Genomic DNA, 16,302 nt, shown 5'->3' with positions numbered 1-16,302 from the left:
CTCTGCCAACTAGCTTGAGCAGGCCAGCTTGAAGAAAAGGAGGGGAGTTCTTTTAGCTGAGGAAGCGCACCTTGTCAGTGGTGTGGCATTGCATGGGCTCCATGCTGCAGTAATTCAGACTTCCCAGGTGCGAGGGGTGAAGGCTGTGATTGCACAGTGTTTATCAAGGGAAATTCATCTCTTCAGAGGAGAGGATGCACCAAGTAAGAACCAGTTACCCACGGGATGCTGAAGTGTTTGTTCAGTCTTCTCTGTCATGTTTTTTCTGGAAATAACAAATAGAACAATAAATATGACACTTACTGTTATTTAAAATAAAACTATGACCTGTTTCTCTAACACAGGGAGGTTGTACTCAGTGCAACCTTGTCATTCATGTCCAAGGATAGTTCAAGATTAACAGTCCTTTGGCGAGATGTTGTTTTTCTCCCCTTGCCTGGTTCCCTCGTCGTGCACAGCAGCAGCAGGGCTGTGCTTTGCTCAGAGACATGAGTGATGGCCTGAACGGGCAGTTTATTGACTGAGAAATTGACTTAGACAGAACCCAAATGCTGCAAAAGTTTTCTCTCCGGATGTCATCTTGGTTTCAGTTTTCTATTGAAAAATAGCACGTCTTACCAGATTGTGAGAGGTACAGGTCTGCGTCTGACTGAGTTGTGTAATTGAAATGGGTTGGTCGGTTGGACCCAGGTCCTAGCAAGGCTTTTGGTTTGGCACTGCAGAGAGCCACAGCCTCTGCATTCAGAGTAGGGACATGTGCTGGTCTGTAGGGAAAAAAAAAAATGGAAATAACAAAGTAATGGAATTGCTTGTAATTCGTTAAATGAGTAAACAGAAAATACCTTTGTAATCTAACTTGGTATGAAACCCATCACTGAATGCAGTTGGGGAAAAAAAAATTGAAAAAAACATTGTTCGATCCTATGTTCCTGCTGTTTGGCAACTGCACAGAATTTTGGTTTCTTTAATTTTAATTTTTTTTATTAAGTAGGTAAAATTATTAAGTATAAAAACATTTTTGATTCTTTGATCCTTGAATAGATAAACTAGCTAGGTAAGTAGAGCTGTATTTACTGAATACTTGTGGAAGTAAGAAAATCATTGTGTGATTACTTTATAACCGTTTATTTGCTTGTGTATCTCCTTGTGTCAAAACCCAGGGCCCTGTGCGGCGAAGTGCTGGCGTGTGGTGTGGGCAGGGGCTGGCTGAGAAGTGCTGTTAGGGCAGGGGGACAGACAGGGGCTTGAGTGGTTGCTGGGTTTGGGGTTTTTTGGTTGTTGCCCCCTACGTGGCGAGAAGGGAGCAATGGAGCAATGCTTCGCAGGGTTCCCGGGCGGTGATGGGCCCGTGCAGGCAGCTGGGAGGGCTCCCTGGTGCGGAGGGCAGCCACAGAGCCCCGCGGCCGTGCCGAGGGGCAGGGAAGGGGCAGCAGAGAGGATGGGGCAGCAGCACGAGGCGGTGGAGAACGTTTAGGAACCAGTTCAGGAACAAAGTCAAGAGGTAAAGAGGAATCGTTTTCCTATAGCTCTGACTTCAGGACTCCTTTGGGATATTTTAGAAGATCACTCAGGTCATAATTTTAATTATGTTTCATGCAAACTGTTTTCACACTTGGCTTTAACAGCTCTCAATAGAGCCTGGCTTTCCAGGTAAGATAACCAAAGTACTATTAATTACTTTGTTTTAAGCAGGTGAAAATAATTTGCTACTATTTGTTATCTTTCCGGTCCACAGCATTCAAATGGAAACATTTTAAATGTAGTTTAAATTAGTATGTTTTCTATACTGTCAGCTCCAATTAAGGAATAATATGAATTAGCCTTTTTTTTTTTTTTCCCCTGCCATAATCTCATAAAGATTTGGAAACACGTTTCCTAAGACCCTGTGTGCCTTCGCAGGTACGCGGAGGGGCTGTTGCACGCTCCCACCCGCAGTGAAGTGCTGTGCATTCAGTTGATGCGAAGGCTGGGGCAGCACCGGCTGCCCGACGGGCATCAGCTCCCGGCTGCGGGGGTGTGCCCCCGGCTCAGCCCCTGTGCATCGCACCCCAAAGCGCAGACGTAAACGTGGTGGTTCCTCGTGCCAGGTCTTCTTTAAGCCTCTCCACAATTGTTCATTTGCTGGAAGCATTGATAAGATTTTCTGCTTTTTGTGCTGTGATCCCAGTGTTGCAGATACTGTCAGTCTTCACCTGATCCAGAGTTTTTATCTGCCAAGCAGGCAAGCAGGAGACAGGAGAAAGGTGCAGCCAGACGCACCAAAGATGGGTGCTCTTCAGTGGTACAAGGCTTTGTTGATTTTAGCTTTTATTTAGAAGGGTAAAACTAATCCTTTCCTATTACAGTCTTACTACCTGACTCAAAACTTCAGTTGTGGTTATCTTTCCAGCAAAAACGTGATGATTTTTCAGGCCATAAATAGAATGGCTGTGGCTCATTGGGTCTGTTCGTTGACTCAAAGTCATGTTTTATGTTAACAGCTTAGATGGCAATATTGACAACAATCTCTAAATTTATCTCTGAAGGCACCCACCTTGGTAATACCTTGTGAAGCAGTCAAAGGTGTGGCTGAGAGGGCTGGTAGCGGGTTTGTCACTGCGGGTAGTACCAATTATCCTTCCAGCTTAACGCAAGGAGTTTATCAATGCTGAGTTATCAGTGTAAGCAGTGCAGAGGCAGGGAAATAAATGACATGCTTTTTGTTTTTTTACAGAGGACTACCACTTTCACTGGTAAATATTCATACGTGACGAATGCCATATCTCACCACTGCAGAGGGGGAATGTGTGTCACACACCCTGTTTGTGGCCTGGTTTTAGAGCTCCTAAGAATTAGAACAGGTACATATCTTGGTACTATTTTTCAGAGGAGTGCATTCCCTCGGATGATCAGTTTTGCCCTTACTGTGGGCATGTCTCCCATCAGAGGCCATTTGATTCTGGTGATGCTCCTCAGTGACGTGCTTTGCCCAGGAGCAGGACCCAGCCCTTTAGGTCCCGGTGCCGGCAGGCTGGCGGTGGGGCAGAAGGGCTGTGGGGTGCACGGCTGAAGACGTGGCTTGAAAACCACCAGAAACATAAATGCGCTCCCCGTGTCCAAGTGGAAAAGTGCTCTAGAAGCATCGTAAGAAACCAGTAACTTCGCACATTATTTTATACTGTACTGTAAATTTTTAGGGCCAGCAATACTGGCTCTGCTGACACCAGCGGGTGCTTTGCCCACCGTTTTTATGGGAGCAGGATCTCAGCCGCGCAGTGCGATGCCACTCCTGCCTGTGGAATTCGAGCTTAGCTGGGAGCTCCCCATCACACTGGCTTAAAAATGGAAGTGTATGTTTTGTGCTACATCCTACAGGATCTTTCCGTACTTGTCTTTATAAGACAGCTTCAGTTTAATGTCCAGAGAGCAGTGTTTCGAGGTATAATGGTTACCCCGTGCCATTAGGCAAAACTTCCCAGCACACAGGGCTGTATTGCTTTCCTCTGACTCAGGAGAAGCGCGGCTTTGCAGCCAGTGCGTGAGCCAGAGTTCATTGTTTATCCACTATACTGGGTGGAATGTGCTCAACTTTCAAATAAGCAATTCATTCTTTCCTTTTTCTAAAGAGGTAAGTGCCATGTGCAATGCTGTGTACTGACTTTGCAGAGTAATCTTTACATCATTTTGTGGGTTTTAAGGTGATCAGTATGATAAGCTTCCCATCCTTTCTGGGACTCATTGTGGGAAAGCCTGCTTCACTGAAATTAATGGATATTATTATACTCAAAACGAAGTCAGAATTTTCTAGCTTTGTGCTGTAGTGCAAGCATCTTTCTAATACAATCACTTTTCCTACATTGTCTGAGCTTAAAGTTTCTTCATCCCTATCGAGGTAGAAGTTCAAGAGCAGAGTAATACATCTGCAGAATGACAAGGCAAACTCATACTTTATGTGCTCAAACCCTAACGAGCTGTCTTAGGCTATAAGAATGTCATGTCATTGCCACTTTGACCTGAACTGATTTCTATCATTATGCTGTTATCTCACCCAAGAACTGCTTCTATTATTCGTCCCATCGGATACATTCTCTGTTCACACAAAAAGTACATCATAAAATAACCTGGTGAATTAACAACATACACCTCTGATAGCAGCTACTACTTGAAAGCCTTATAAGCTAAAATGGACTTTTGTTTAAAGAAAAACCTACTTCAAATCCAAGTGTGCCCTGGGGAACTGGCAAGGTCGTACTCTTGCTTCCTATTAAATCCTTCTGGGAACTTCAAAGCAATCCTCGTTAAAAGAACCCATTATATTGGATATTTGTAATTGTTACTTATGGCCCTGGCGCTACTCTGCACAATATTTTGCCAGTCCCCTGGGTTCAAGGCTCACTTCAAGTGTTATATCATTCACTTGACTAGCTATGCAGTCTGAGTTTGCTTAGGGGCTGCATGATAGACAGGGTAAATATCCATTTCTAAAAGGGATAATAATAAGAAAACCCTAAAGGTAAGATGTAGCCCTGGTTAGAATATGAGGGATTTAGAAGTGACAGCTGTGTGAAGTGACAGATGTGTGAATGCTTGTTGGATAGAAATATACCTGCAGCGTTTGCCCAGTCCTGCTCTGAACAACACGTTTGCATGCATATGCATAAACATAATTATTCTAATAATATGAAGTAACTGTATTGTTATTAGTTGCATTGTCAACACTGCAGAGGTGAGCCCAGGCTATCAAGTGTGCATAAAGCAGCAGTGCAGGATCGCTCAGGCTGTTGTTTCTGATTGTGCTCTCCTGGCGTTAATCACTTAGTCAAGATTTCTGGGCGCCGGTGTTCACCTTATGGTCTCCCTCTGAGGAAGGAGCTTATAAACATTATCAGTGTTTTCCAGATTGGAAGCAATGACATCTGAGTGGCATTTGGTGATGGAACCAGATAGATGGGCTGGATGTCTGGCTTCCAGCCGCCTTGGTCACATCAGTGGAGTGGAGCCAGTAGAGGATCTGGCCCTGTCTTCCTAAATTAGTGTGTGTGCACGTGTGGGGGAGGCTGGGGGGTGGGTTGGTTTGGTTTTTTTTTTTCCAGCATTTGACATTTTTGTGACAGCTCATTAGACTTTGAACCTTAAGCACTATGTTGCATGTCTGTGCTAGGTAAAAACTTGTCCATATGGCCCAACCTGACTTGCAATGATTTCAGCCAGCCTTGGGATTTGCTTCCTTGCTTCCCATCCCACCAGATGACCTCTGCAGTGTTAAATCCCATGCACGTGGGTCTTCCTAGCAGCAACAGGTGAATTACAACCGTGGGGTACTTTAAAAAGCCACTGCCACTAGGTTGCTTTTGTTTTCCAAGAAAGGTGGGATCACTGTGCGTGTTCTCCATCCCTCTCCATAGCCAAATGCAGTCAGACAAGGTCTGCCGGGCTTGCAGCAGGAGCACTGCTCAGCGGGGGCTGCCCAGGAGCTCCCAGAACGTTCTGCAGGCTCAGCCTAGCTGGTGGGGTTGGCGGCACACGTCTCTGGCAAGCGGTGTCAGGTACAGCAGTTTCTCTGGATCGAGGTGTTGACCAGAATGTTGCGTTGCCAACCCAGACTGAGCCCCAGAGGCAGCTGGGCAGTTGTCTTCCCAGCCGCTGGGCTGAGACGGGGCTGCCACAGGTCTGGCAGTGCTGGTCCTGCCCGTTCACGTGGTGGCACCAGGTCGCAGGGGGACAATGGGCCTGCACAGAGCAGGGCGGCCTCTGCAGCCAGCCAGGTTCTACAAATGTAATTGCGTTTTCTTGCAAATGTATGGAAGCAGAAAATGAGACAGTCATATTGTGAAAACTGAAGAAAATATCTGAGTATGTATTTATACTTTTTAAAGCCAGGCAAGTTATTTGTTCTGCATTTATCCAATGAACTTAGTTGTTGGGATTTTTTTCCAGTTAAAATCTGCAGGACTTTTTATTACTCATATGCACCTATCAGCTGTTCTTCATTAGTTTGAAGAGTTTGGCTTCAGGAACCTTACTCTATGACTTTTTTTTTTTTTTTTTTTTAAACAAGTTTTTCATCTTCATTACTACACAGTTGTTTTTCTTCCGCCCTGCTAGCGGGAGTCTCCCAGATAACGCATCCCGTAGGAAACAGCAGGAGCACCCACAGCACACGCTGCCTGCTGCGGCAGGGTGACCCTGGGGGGGCACAGGCATGGCTGAGGGGTGACATTTCTTAGGCTGCAGTTTGCACGTGTCTTGCAGTGCTGTCCTTTGAATACTGCAGCTGATCTGATGAATCTCAGCAAAGCCAAAACAAATTATCACGATGGCACAGGGAATTCTTTGACGGCAAACTTGTCTTTCAAGGAACATCTGAAGGAAATTTTCAGATTACCTTTGGAAAATTTTTACAGCCATTCCTAAAACCTGGCACATTTTCTTATTTTGGTGGTAATCACCTGGAAACCTACAGCATTTCAGTTAAAATGAATAAAACTCAAGAGGAGATTAGCACTAAAAAAATGTCTAGGTTCTTAAAAAAGGCAAAAAGCCGAAGAGGAGGAGCTCCTGCAGGGACTGCCCGCCAGCGCCGAGTGTGGGGAGAATGGCATCCTCTCCCCAGGGCTGGGGTCCATTGCTGTTGAATCCAGGTACAAAGGCAAACGTCAGTTTAGCACATAAGTAGGTTTTAAAGTTATCTCCACAGAAGAATCATGGATGAACATAAAGAAGCAGGCCATCAGCAGCAGGAAAGGTGAGGATGTGGTGGGGCAATGCTGCTGGAAGTGAGGTCTGGCTTTTTGGTACGCCAGGCAATCTGCAGCTTTAAAATTTTTATTTTTTTTCTTCTTGCAGCAGATTTTCTTTTTATTTTTCCCATGAAGCAACACAGCTGTGAATGCTCCCCTCTTCCCTAGGAGAAGGTTTCTGCTGTATGAGCTGCAACATACAGAGTAAGACGTGCCATCGTCGTGTGCACAGGGACAGAGCAAGGATGGGTCGGTGTGCAGCAGACATGGGGCTGTCGGATCAAAGCTGCAATTTAGACACACATGGCCATAATTAAACTCCAGCAGCTACTTTGATTGAGCTGAAGGCCAAAATCCTATAGAAGATTGTGGCTTTAGTGCCTCTGCAAAGCTGGTCAAGCTGGCCCTGATCACAGTTGCTGATATCTCAGACTTTCTTCTGATGGGTAATCTGTGATGGGAATGCAGTCAGAGAGTAGTGGTGTGGTAACTGGGAGAACTGCTGGTAATCCCAGCAGACTGAAAGATGGCTGTGGCAGCTCTGCAGACAGTGGTGCCACTTCCATCCAGGAAAGCATCTGCTTATTAGCAAGGTAAATTAAGAAAATAAAGTTTCTGTGAAGAGCTGATGGCCTTTTACATTGAACTCCTGCACCTACAGAGGAGAAGAGATGCATAAACCTTATTTGGTTCCTTCAGGAATGACCCTGCAAGCCCAGACTGAAGTTCTGGAAGAACCAGTACTATGAGTGTGGGGGTTTTGGTCTGGTGTTAACATAAATCTGCTGGAGAAAGAATCAGTGATGGATGAAGAGGATGACTAAGCCTTCCACAGTGTTCAGCTTTTCTTGTGACTTTTCTCCAGAGGGGAATAACCGAATCACGTGAGCTGCACTACTTGTAGGAAATTAATCAGAAATCTCAGTGAAGCAGCAACAGACCTTGTGCAAACCCAGCGCTGGAGCAGGTCTGCATCGGAGCAGGTCATCCCTGCCGTAACCGGGATGCTAGTCACGCTCGGGATGGCGCTGGCCCGACACGGTCTCATGGTCCTCGCCACCGCAGCACCTAACTGAACTTGTCACACAGAGACACGGAAAAGCTCCTTTACATTACAAGCAAATTTGCGGTGCAAATGTGTCCGGACTCGCATAATCCACCCGAAAAGGTAGTGGTTGCTAAGCGACGCAGCCCTGTTCTCTTTTTATGCCATTTTAGTTCCTTCTCAGCTTTATGTTCCATGTCTAGGGCTGCTTAATTTGATCCTATTTGCAGTGACAATTTAGGGTCTTGTGCCTTGGATACCAATTCACACAGAATGTACCAATCATCACACTTGAAAATCACATTTGTTTTTGGAGCTGGTGAAACCGGAGTGGAACCCGGGGTTTGTTTTCTGCCAGAGGGGCGTTCCCGAGGCCGTGTGGTACCAACCTCACACCGTTATCTCCCCCCACCTGCCCTCCATCCTCCCGGACCACTCGTTGATGGCATGTAATGAATTCATTACACTGTTCACAGATTCCGTCTCTTCTAAAGAATTAACCTGCCTCAGGCCTCTCTCACTCACTCCGTGTGTGTTTGCCGCTGTTGTAACATGCAGAGCATCCTTCTCCAAAATCTGAACCCACATTTCCCAGGTGTTGGTTTGGTGAAACTACTGATGGGGCAGAGTGGGCTAGATGGGAGGGGTAGGGCAATTGCAAAAATGGGGATGTGAAATCAGTAGCATTAACAATGTGTGATATCCAGCTGAACTAAAGAAAAGTTACTTTTTTATAGAGGCAAATATTTGCATCTCTTACAAAGAGGTTGTGGCAAGGTGGGGGTTCCAGGTGTCTTGACTTTCTCCCGGATAGCCCCCCATCAGAGAATATCCTTGCATGGTCTAGTGTTTGTCTGGAAATGCAGTTATTGACCTGATGCCTATCGGGATTCTATGCTGACATCATTCTCAATACTGGGCAAAAATAAGAAGGAAAAGGAATTTACCAGAGCAAAGCAGAGGGATGAAGTCTTACTAAGGAATTTGAAGCATATATACGTAAAAAAAGGTAAGGAAAAGACAAACTTGAAATATAACTGACACCACCCACTTACATTCTGGTTTTGATTTTCTAGCATTTCAGGGAGATTACAAGCAACATGTTAGTAATGCATGCCATAGTACACAGTGTGTCGCAAGAGTAGCAAAAGGAGTATGAGCGGTGACTGTAAATCTATACAATTCTATTACATAATTGTTTTTTCTATTAATTTTTGAAGTGTCTTTATAAGTAGTCCTGGCTTCTTGTTATGGTGTTCTGTGTAACGTTTTCTTTCAGTCCTGCCTCTGGCCCGTTCTCTCGGCTGGGTACTTCAGCAGTCGCTAAGAGCAGGCAATCCAGCTGTCCTGCCAGGAGAAGCCAGAGGCCCATGGCCATCAGAAGTGATGTAGGGATGGTCAGAGAAGTTTATTGGGGTTGCTCATGCCTCAGTCAGTGCTTCAACATGAGTATTGTTCATCTTGGAGGTTACATCATAGTCGCTGCTGTATTTTTGTTGGCTCAGGTTTGATAAGACTGCACAAATAGGAAGAAATCATTCCTGCAGCGCTGATCGTCCGAGCAGGACGGTGTCCCCTGGCTGGCACACCAAACACGACAGAGCCCGAGCATGCGGCTGGGTGATGTGTGCCAAGGCAGGCAGATGCAATGCCAGGTGATGATGAGGGATTGCCCCTGCCAGGTGCCCTGCCCCAGCGTCTGCGGCAGAAGGGGAGAACAAACCGTCCCCTCTGAACTTGTTGCCAGGTTGCCACCAGGCTGCTTAGCTACTGGATAAATTAGTCAGGAAATAGAAATGATGTCTGTGGTGGCGTCTCCCTCCCTGTTGTCATTGTGCTCTGCTGACAAACCTCTGGGGTGGCCGAGCACCACCGCTATGTACATCGTGCTCAGCACTAACTGTCGGTGCTTTACTGAGAGTGACAAGGGGATGCAACAGCTAAAGGTGATACGATTTATGAGAAGAGAAAGCTGTAAAGCAATTACGGAGGAACACGCTTTTTGCTAATGTTACATTTGTAATCAATATATTCATACTCCATTATTAAAACATGAGGTTCTGTGTGCTAATCTACATAGAAGTCATGCAGTTCAGGCTGCAGCTCGGAGACAAACAGCTACCCACCAACACATGCAGTAACATGAAATGGGTTTTGTACACCTGTAGGCATTTATATACCAGATAAGTTGCCAATACACCATGGTACAGAGCACAGCAGGAGAGATGTGAAAATGTGATATAACAATCTATTTACATTTAGATACTAAATTTAAAATTATATTATTTTTTCCAAGCTTCGTTCCATGTGTTGGGTCCTGAGTGAACCTGTAGAATCATTTAGGACTGTTACTTTCATCTATTTCTCATATATATTCCCTGATTTAAAGGCAGCAGAGCATATGGATAGCTCTGTTTTTCAGGCACAGAGATGGAGGAGGAGCCACATGCATCCATTTCCCTTTTAGATGGACTAGAAGTAGGATTTAATAATCAGCCGCTGCTTTGCTTGGCATGAATGACACAGGTTTCTAAGCAAGAATTAAGAAAATGAAAAAGAGGGGGTAAGCGTAATCTGCCACAGTGACTAGAAAGGAAATCGGAGCTCAAGTTCGAGACTCATAACCATCACGATATTGGTCCTTGCTCAGTGCTGGAATTACTCAGATCATGTTTCATACATTTGATAGCTCAAGATGCCTGTGGGCTGTAATAAAATTTATTTCTTGCACTGTAAATCTTTTCTCTTTAAGCATGGAAGAGGTTACAAATGTGCATAAAATTGAAGTGAAAGTGATTAAATCTCACTCTGAGCAAGTATTGACAGATCTGCCTTGCTTTTGGATGCTGTGGGAGCTTCTTTCTTTGTGGCCCATTCTCAGGATAATGAAAACCAGTCAAGTGATGAAACTTATATATCCAAGAGGATTTTTGCATTGGCATGTTTGTTTTTAATATGTTGTTGGCACAGAGATGCAGTTACTTCAAATCTTGTTACTCACTTCTGGAAGGGGATGGGTGTAGGCTATCACTGCCCCCCACCGCCTGTTGGTGAACTGAAAAGGAAAGGGGTTCAATTAATTGTTGCACTTTAACAAAACATTGGTTATTTTCCACGTGCAGATAGGCAGGTTGTCTTCGTCTGGGTTGTGGTGCTGCAGGCTGCCTGCGGGTGTCTTGAAATGGATGCTTGCAAGGGAGGAAGATGGGATGCATTTATGGAGAATGGGAGAAGACATGGCACATAACTGAGAGGACATAGCTGATATGGTTGTCAGTATCTTGTACACAGTCACATCCTTAAAATTAATGCCATGCTGTGAAGTGTCAAGCTCGTGATGGCCAAGGTGCCTTCTTTATGCTTCCATTGGTCCAGGTGCCAAGAAATTAAGCGCCTGTCCTGTCTCAGCCCATCTTGGAAGCCATTGCTCTTGCTTCTTGGTTTTTCAAAGCTCCTGATTACTTTCAAATTGAGAGTACATGGAATACTCATAAAACCAGAAGACTAACAGCAATGTCAGCAGCACAAGGGAGATGTGATAATTGCACTTTCCTTCTACCCAGTACTGTGTGTTAGCAGTGACGCGATACTGCACTTCATCACTCCGTGCATCCCTGCAGCAGATCTACCTAACCTTTCTGAAGTGTGACAGCCTAGGCTGGGTTCCGCCATAACGTGAAGAAAACAATTTTCTTTTCAAGCAAAAAAAGTTAAGGCAAAATAATGTGAGCTGCAGAACCCTGTGCTGCACTCCGCTTGCCAAGTGAGTGTGGTGTGGTTACCTATGGCTGGACTGAACCTTGGAGACTGTTTCCAGTACAGGGGTCCTGTCTGTATATGTGAGATTGTATTCTTTGGTATTCCTCTTACTAATTTCTTCTCTTAACCAGAAGAGTTGTTGCTCTTCACCACTATCGGAAAAGGGCACTTGTCACTGATAGCCACATGTAAGCTCTTTCTAAATAGAAAGGTCCCCTTTATTCCAGCAAGTTATATGGTGCAAATGCCTCCAGAGCACAACTGTTTGCAAATATGAAATATGCAGGCAGTCAATACCTAGGAAGTTTCCTTTCTACATGGCAGTTTGTACTTAAGAATAGCCAGCAGCCCACATCTGCCCAGTGGCTGGCTTGTTCCTGCGTGGTGACCTCAGGAACAGGGGATGCAGCTGGTCCCTGTACAGAAGGTGTAGTCCAGTATTTCATATTCTGCATGCCACAGCTGTTGGCCCTGCCTCCAGTGCATCTAAGTCAATGGCCACCTGAGGTTGACATAATTATATGTATATTAATTAACATTTCTTTGTTATTTGCAAGAGGACAATCTGTTTCCACTGTTGGAAAGCCGTCATCCATTAACACTAACAGCAACAGAGCGTACGAGATCTGTATCTATTTTCCATTTAAAGAACAGGGAACTATCATGTATCGTGGATTAAAGCATGGTGGATTCTGGTAATGCTGATGTTTCATTAGCATTCCCCATTTTCATGTAAATTAATTTCTTTGAAGAAAATCAAATCCATACCTGGCCCTAATTGCCAATGATAATGATGAGCTGAGACTCAGTAGAGATTCATTATCGAGGTAGGCTGTCTGTCTCCTGAAGTCTTGAAATCAAGACTGGATGCTTCTGGAAGTTATGCATCAGCTGATCATCCAGTTCCCGGAGTTAGTGCAGGGACAGAGCTGCAAAATGCACCAGCATAACAAGAGACATGATCTCCTCTGGCCTAACAGCCTTTAAAACCAAAGAAGATTGTCTGTCCTCTCCTAAAATTACCATGAAGCTTTTATTGATCATTTTATCTAAATTATGGATGATGCTTTTGTCAACTACATTATTCTTGTAAAGCAGAGCTGTGCCAAAGATAACTAGTGTCTAAGGTTCAGATGCACGGAGCCCATCTTTTCACAGAGAGGTTACAGAAGTCCATGCTATCAACAATATTTCTTGGCCAAATTCATTTGGCACTGGTGTTTCGTTGTCACATTGAAAATGAGAAATGAGCTGCTGTGGTTGAATTTGTGAGAAAACTCATCAAGTAAAATTATCAGGTTTGCTGAAAGGTAGAGTAAAAGCCCTGCGAGCATTAGAGGGGTTGACATGATATGAACCAGCAGTGGAGAGTATCAAAATCTCCTTCTTTGTCATAGGAATTCTGCTGCTATTTGGAATTGGAGCATGTAATGGATAAAGCTGAAGTATATCACAAAATAATACATGTAATTACTTTGCAACCTGTTTCCTGATGATATATTTTTTTCCAGCTGCATTTTACCTCTCTTCAGCATTTAATAGCATACCTCAGTTTATTGAATATTTGCAGTCTAGCCTTGAAGGATAATGAGTTTTATCTTGCCACATGTTGAACACCTTCACGTCCAAGAGAAGTTAATAGGAACTGAAGGTGATCAGCATTTCGTGGGATCAGGCCTTGATTGATCAGACTCTGGTCGGGAACACAGTGAAAGAGCTGAATTAGGGTTTCAGAATAACACTGCAAAGTGCTGGAGTTACACAGGAGGTTCTTAAATTGCAGCCTTGAAAATACCTAGCAGTAAAATTTGTCTTTGCCAGTAAAAAAAGATAGTGACCACCATGAAAAAAACCCCACTTACATTAGACTGTGCTCCCCTGCATTATACTTTCAAAATATTCTGAATTGTTGGTGAGGAGCTTGTCCTTATTTAAGCAAATGTTTCGGAAAAGCAGGCCACATGAGAAGTTGGTAGTGGTCTCTGGTTAATACTGCTTCATGGCCAGCCCCAAGGCGGGGGATGCTCCGGAGGGCTGGCGGACCTCTGCTCCCCCAGGGCGGGGCAGTGGTGGAGCTCAGCAGCCCCCAGAAATCAGCGTATTCCTTTCTCTTCTCTTCCAAATGTATATTTTCCTGGGGCATGCACTGAGGATCAGGTTTGTTTATATATTCAGGTATTCTGTGTATGACTGATTATGATTCACATTAATGTATTTTGCTGAATCCAAATTACTCAAAAAACCCACAGATGCTTTTTAAGAATACTTGATAATAACAGCAATGTCTGGTAATTGTAACCTTTTGAGAATATCCATTATCTTAAACTGGTCTCATGGTAACTCAGTGAGTTAGAATATTAGATTTTAATCTTTACTCCAAGAGCATACATACTTCATACACATACTTTTCACACTTTTCTTTCTTTCTTTTTTTTTTTTTTTTTTTTTTTTTTTGGAAGTAAGTGGGAAAAGGCCTTTTCTGTATTCATTGGAACACAGTTCAATATAAAATCTCCTAAGTCCAGTACATGCAGTTACATTCTAGTTACAGAATTTGCATATAAATAGTGATGTTTTTGTTGATGTGCCTGATGGGAGACCATGCCATCAGTTGATAAGTCCCTAATCTGCCAGCGCTTCTAAGTATTGCAGGATATTTTGCTTTCTGTTCAGCTGCAAATATTTGCAATTTTTACTGACAGAAATGTGTAGTGTTGCTCACAAAGTCATTACTGACTGGTTTTAATTATTTCTGTTTGCAAACAGATTTCATTTGAAGGTCATAATTAGGAAAGCTTCATCTCCACATTGAAAAATTCTCAGAAGTCATAAAACTTGCATAAGAATAACTTTACCCATGAGAAAAGCCAGGTTCAGCCCAGGAGATTTAAGCGTTGGAGAGAATGTCACTGTTGTGGGTTTTTTAAAAAAAAAGAAATCTTAATGGGATGTGGTTACGGTTCCTCAGCAGTGAAGTCATACAGAGTGCAAGAGTATAACAAAATCAATCAATGGTAGTTTTGTTTATAGCAATAGCTGGAACTGGCAACACGGCTCTGGCTGATGTCATGGCCAGCTGCCTGGAGCCGGGTCCGCGAGCACAGGCTGTGCGGAGGGAGGATGCTCACCGGGATGCGGGAGCCCCCGCACATCCCTGCCTGCAGCCGCAGCTCCCAGACCAGCAGCCAGCCCTTCCCGAGGGGCCCTGGCTGTCGGTGTTTCTGACCATTCTCTGGTTTTCTTTCAGGCCCTGCTGCAAAAAAGAAGTACGTCAGTTATAACAACCTGGTTATCTAGTGTGTTTTGCCACGTGGGGCAGAGGACGGGTGAGGATTTTCATCCACCGCTAGCGCAGAACTCCTCCCGAGCCGCGGGGTGTCCGCCCCGGGGGGAGCGAGGGCACGGCGATGCTGCGGGAAAGCGTGAGAGGAGCCCCGCGCTCCCAACGGCTGCTCCCTGAAATATCCTTCATCGCTCTGGGCTTAGTACGTCGCTGCCGTTGGCCGTGGCCTTGGACACGCTCCGGCCGCGGGAACCGCCGTGCCCGCCGGGCCAGGCGCGGCACGGGAGAAACAGCTCCCCGGGGCAGGCTGCATCCAGCTACAAGGACTTTAAGGGGCTAATTCTGTCTTTCTATGTACTTCCAGACTGCAAGTTTTTGAACTTTCTGTACAGTTTGTGAGGATTTTTGCATATTGCCATCCATGTTGTTTCGAGGTCACTGTTTGTTTTTTGAATGCACAGTTTCATTGAGGCCCGATTCTCTCAGACTTAGCACATCAACTAAGGATTTAAAAGACCTATGTACATGACTTGTATGAGTACTATTGTATCACTGCAATCCATATACAGTATTTTTTTTAACTAAACAAAGAAAAAAAGAATTTAAAGACCAAAAACTGTGCTGGCGAAGTTAGTCCCGTCCCTCGTCCCCCCCATCCCCCCGTTCACCACTGATGGGCTGCAGAGGAAGCAGGAAGGATTTTTGCTGAGTTTTAGTAGAGATCTTGATATTTGGAATGCATGCCAGTAATGTATTTTATGGTACATGTTAATAATTTATGTTTGATATTTGTATTTGTGTTCTATTTTGTTATTTTATTTAAGGTATATGACTATTTTGCAATAATTTCAATAATTCTTATGATATTTGGAGGAAAGAATATGGCTTTTACATGTCTTGAGATTTTTTTCTTTGTTGATGCCCCACCATGATTGACCAGTGTGATAAGGACTTAAAAAAAGCATGTATGTTTTATACTGTTTGTAATAAGTAATTTCGTTAATATTGCTGCTTATGTGCCAATTTAGTGAAACCAATCTTTGCCGCAAACTCCTCCCTTCCTTTCCATTCTCTCGATCCTGTGATATTATCCAAGAATGTATCAATAAAGGATTTGTTTAACTTTTTTTTATTTACTCCAATAAATATATTTTTTCAGTTGTTCCCTCCCCCTTCCCCCTTGTGACTAAAGTTTGTTTCGATGATCTTCTCAGAGGTGGACATCCAAAACCCCAATGCAGAGGTACTTCAGCCTTTGTGCACAAAGAGCAGGACTGGAAAAGGTTTTGAGGAAGCTGGAAACTAACTGCAGGGGCAGAAAGTGTCTTTGTAAGCACTGGGAACTACACCAACCGCCAAAAGCCGAAGTGCAGTTGCACAAAGCCCTTCTGTTTGATGGTCTCCAAAGCTGCCTTCAGCTGTTGCGTCTTCTTATGCCTTTGAAGGTTATTATGTTCAGTAGCACACCAGAACGCAATTAAATGAACAACTAATCA

General features: G+C 44.3%; 1 protein-coding gene across 2 annotated transcripts in view; it reads left to right on the top strand.

Annotated features, from left to right (window-relative positions):
* GRM7 (glutamate metabotropic receptor 7) overlaps positions 1-15,933 on the top strand; it is a 304,882-nt gene extending 288,949 nt beyond the window's left edge. For both annotated transcript variants that reach the window (XM_040593477.1, XM_040593476.1), the window contains one exon: positions 14,771-15,933. In XM_040593477.1, the coding sequence (XP_040449411.1) occupies positions 14,771-14,820 (50 nt within the window). In that variant the 3' untranslated portion in view covers positions 14,821-15,933. The remainder of the gene's footprint in view (positions 1-14,770) is intronic.
* Positions 15,934-16,302: the final 369 nt, after the last annotated feature.

The sequence above is a fragment of the Falco naumanni genome, chromosome 4 (genome assembly GCF_017639655.2).
Source record: "Falco naumanni isolate bFalNau1 chromosome 4, bFalNau1.pat, whole genome shotgun sequence".
NCBI lineage: Eukaryota > Metazoa > Chordata > Aves > Falconiformes > Falconidae > Falco > Falco naumanni.
Note: the sequence above shows the minus strand (reverse complement) of the source record. Positions and strands in the feature narration are given on the sequence as shown.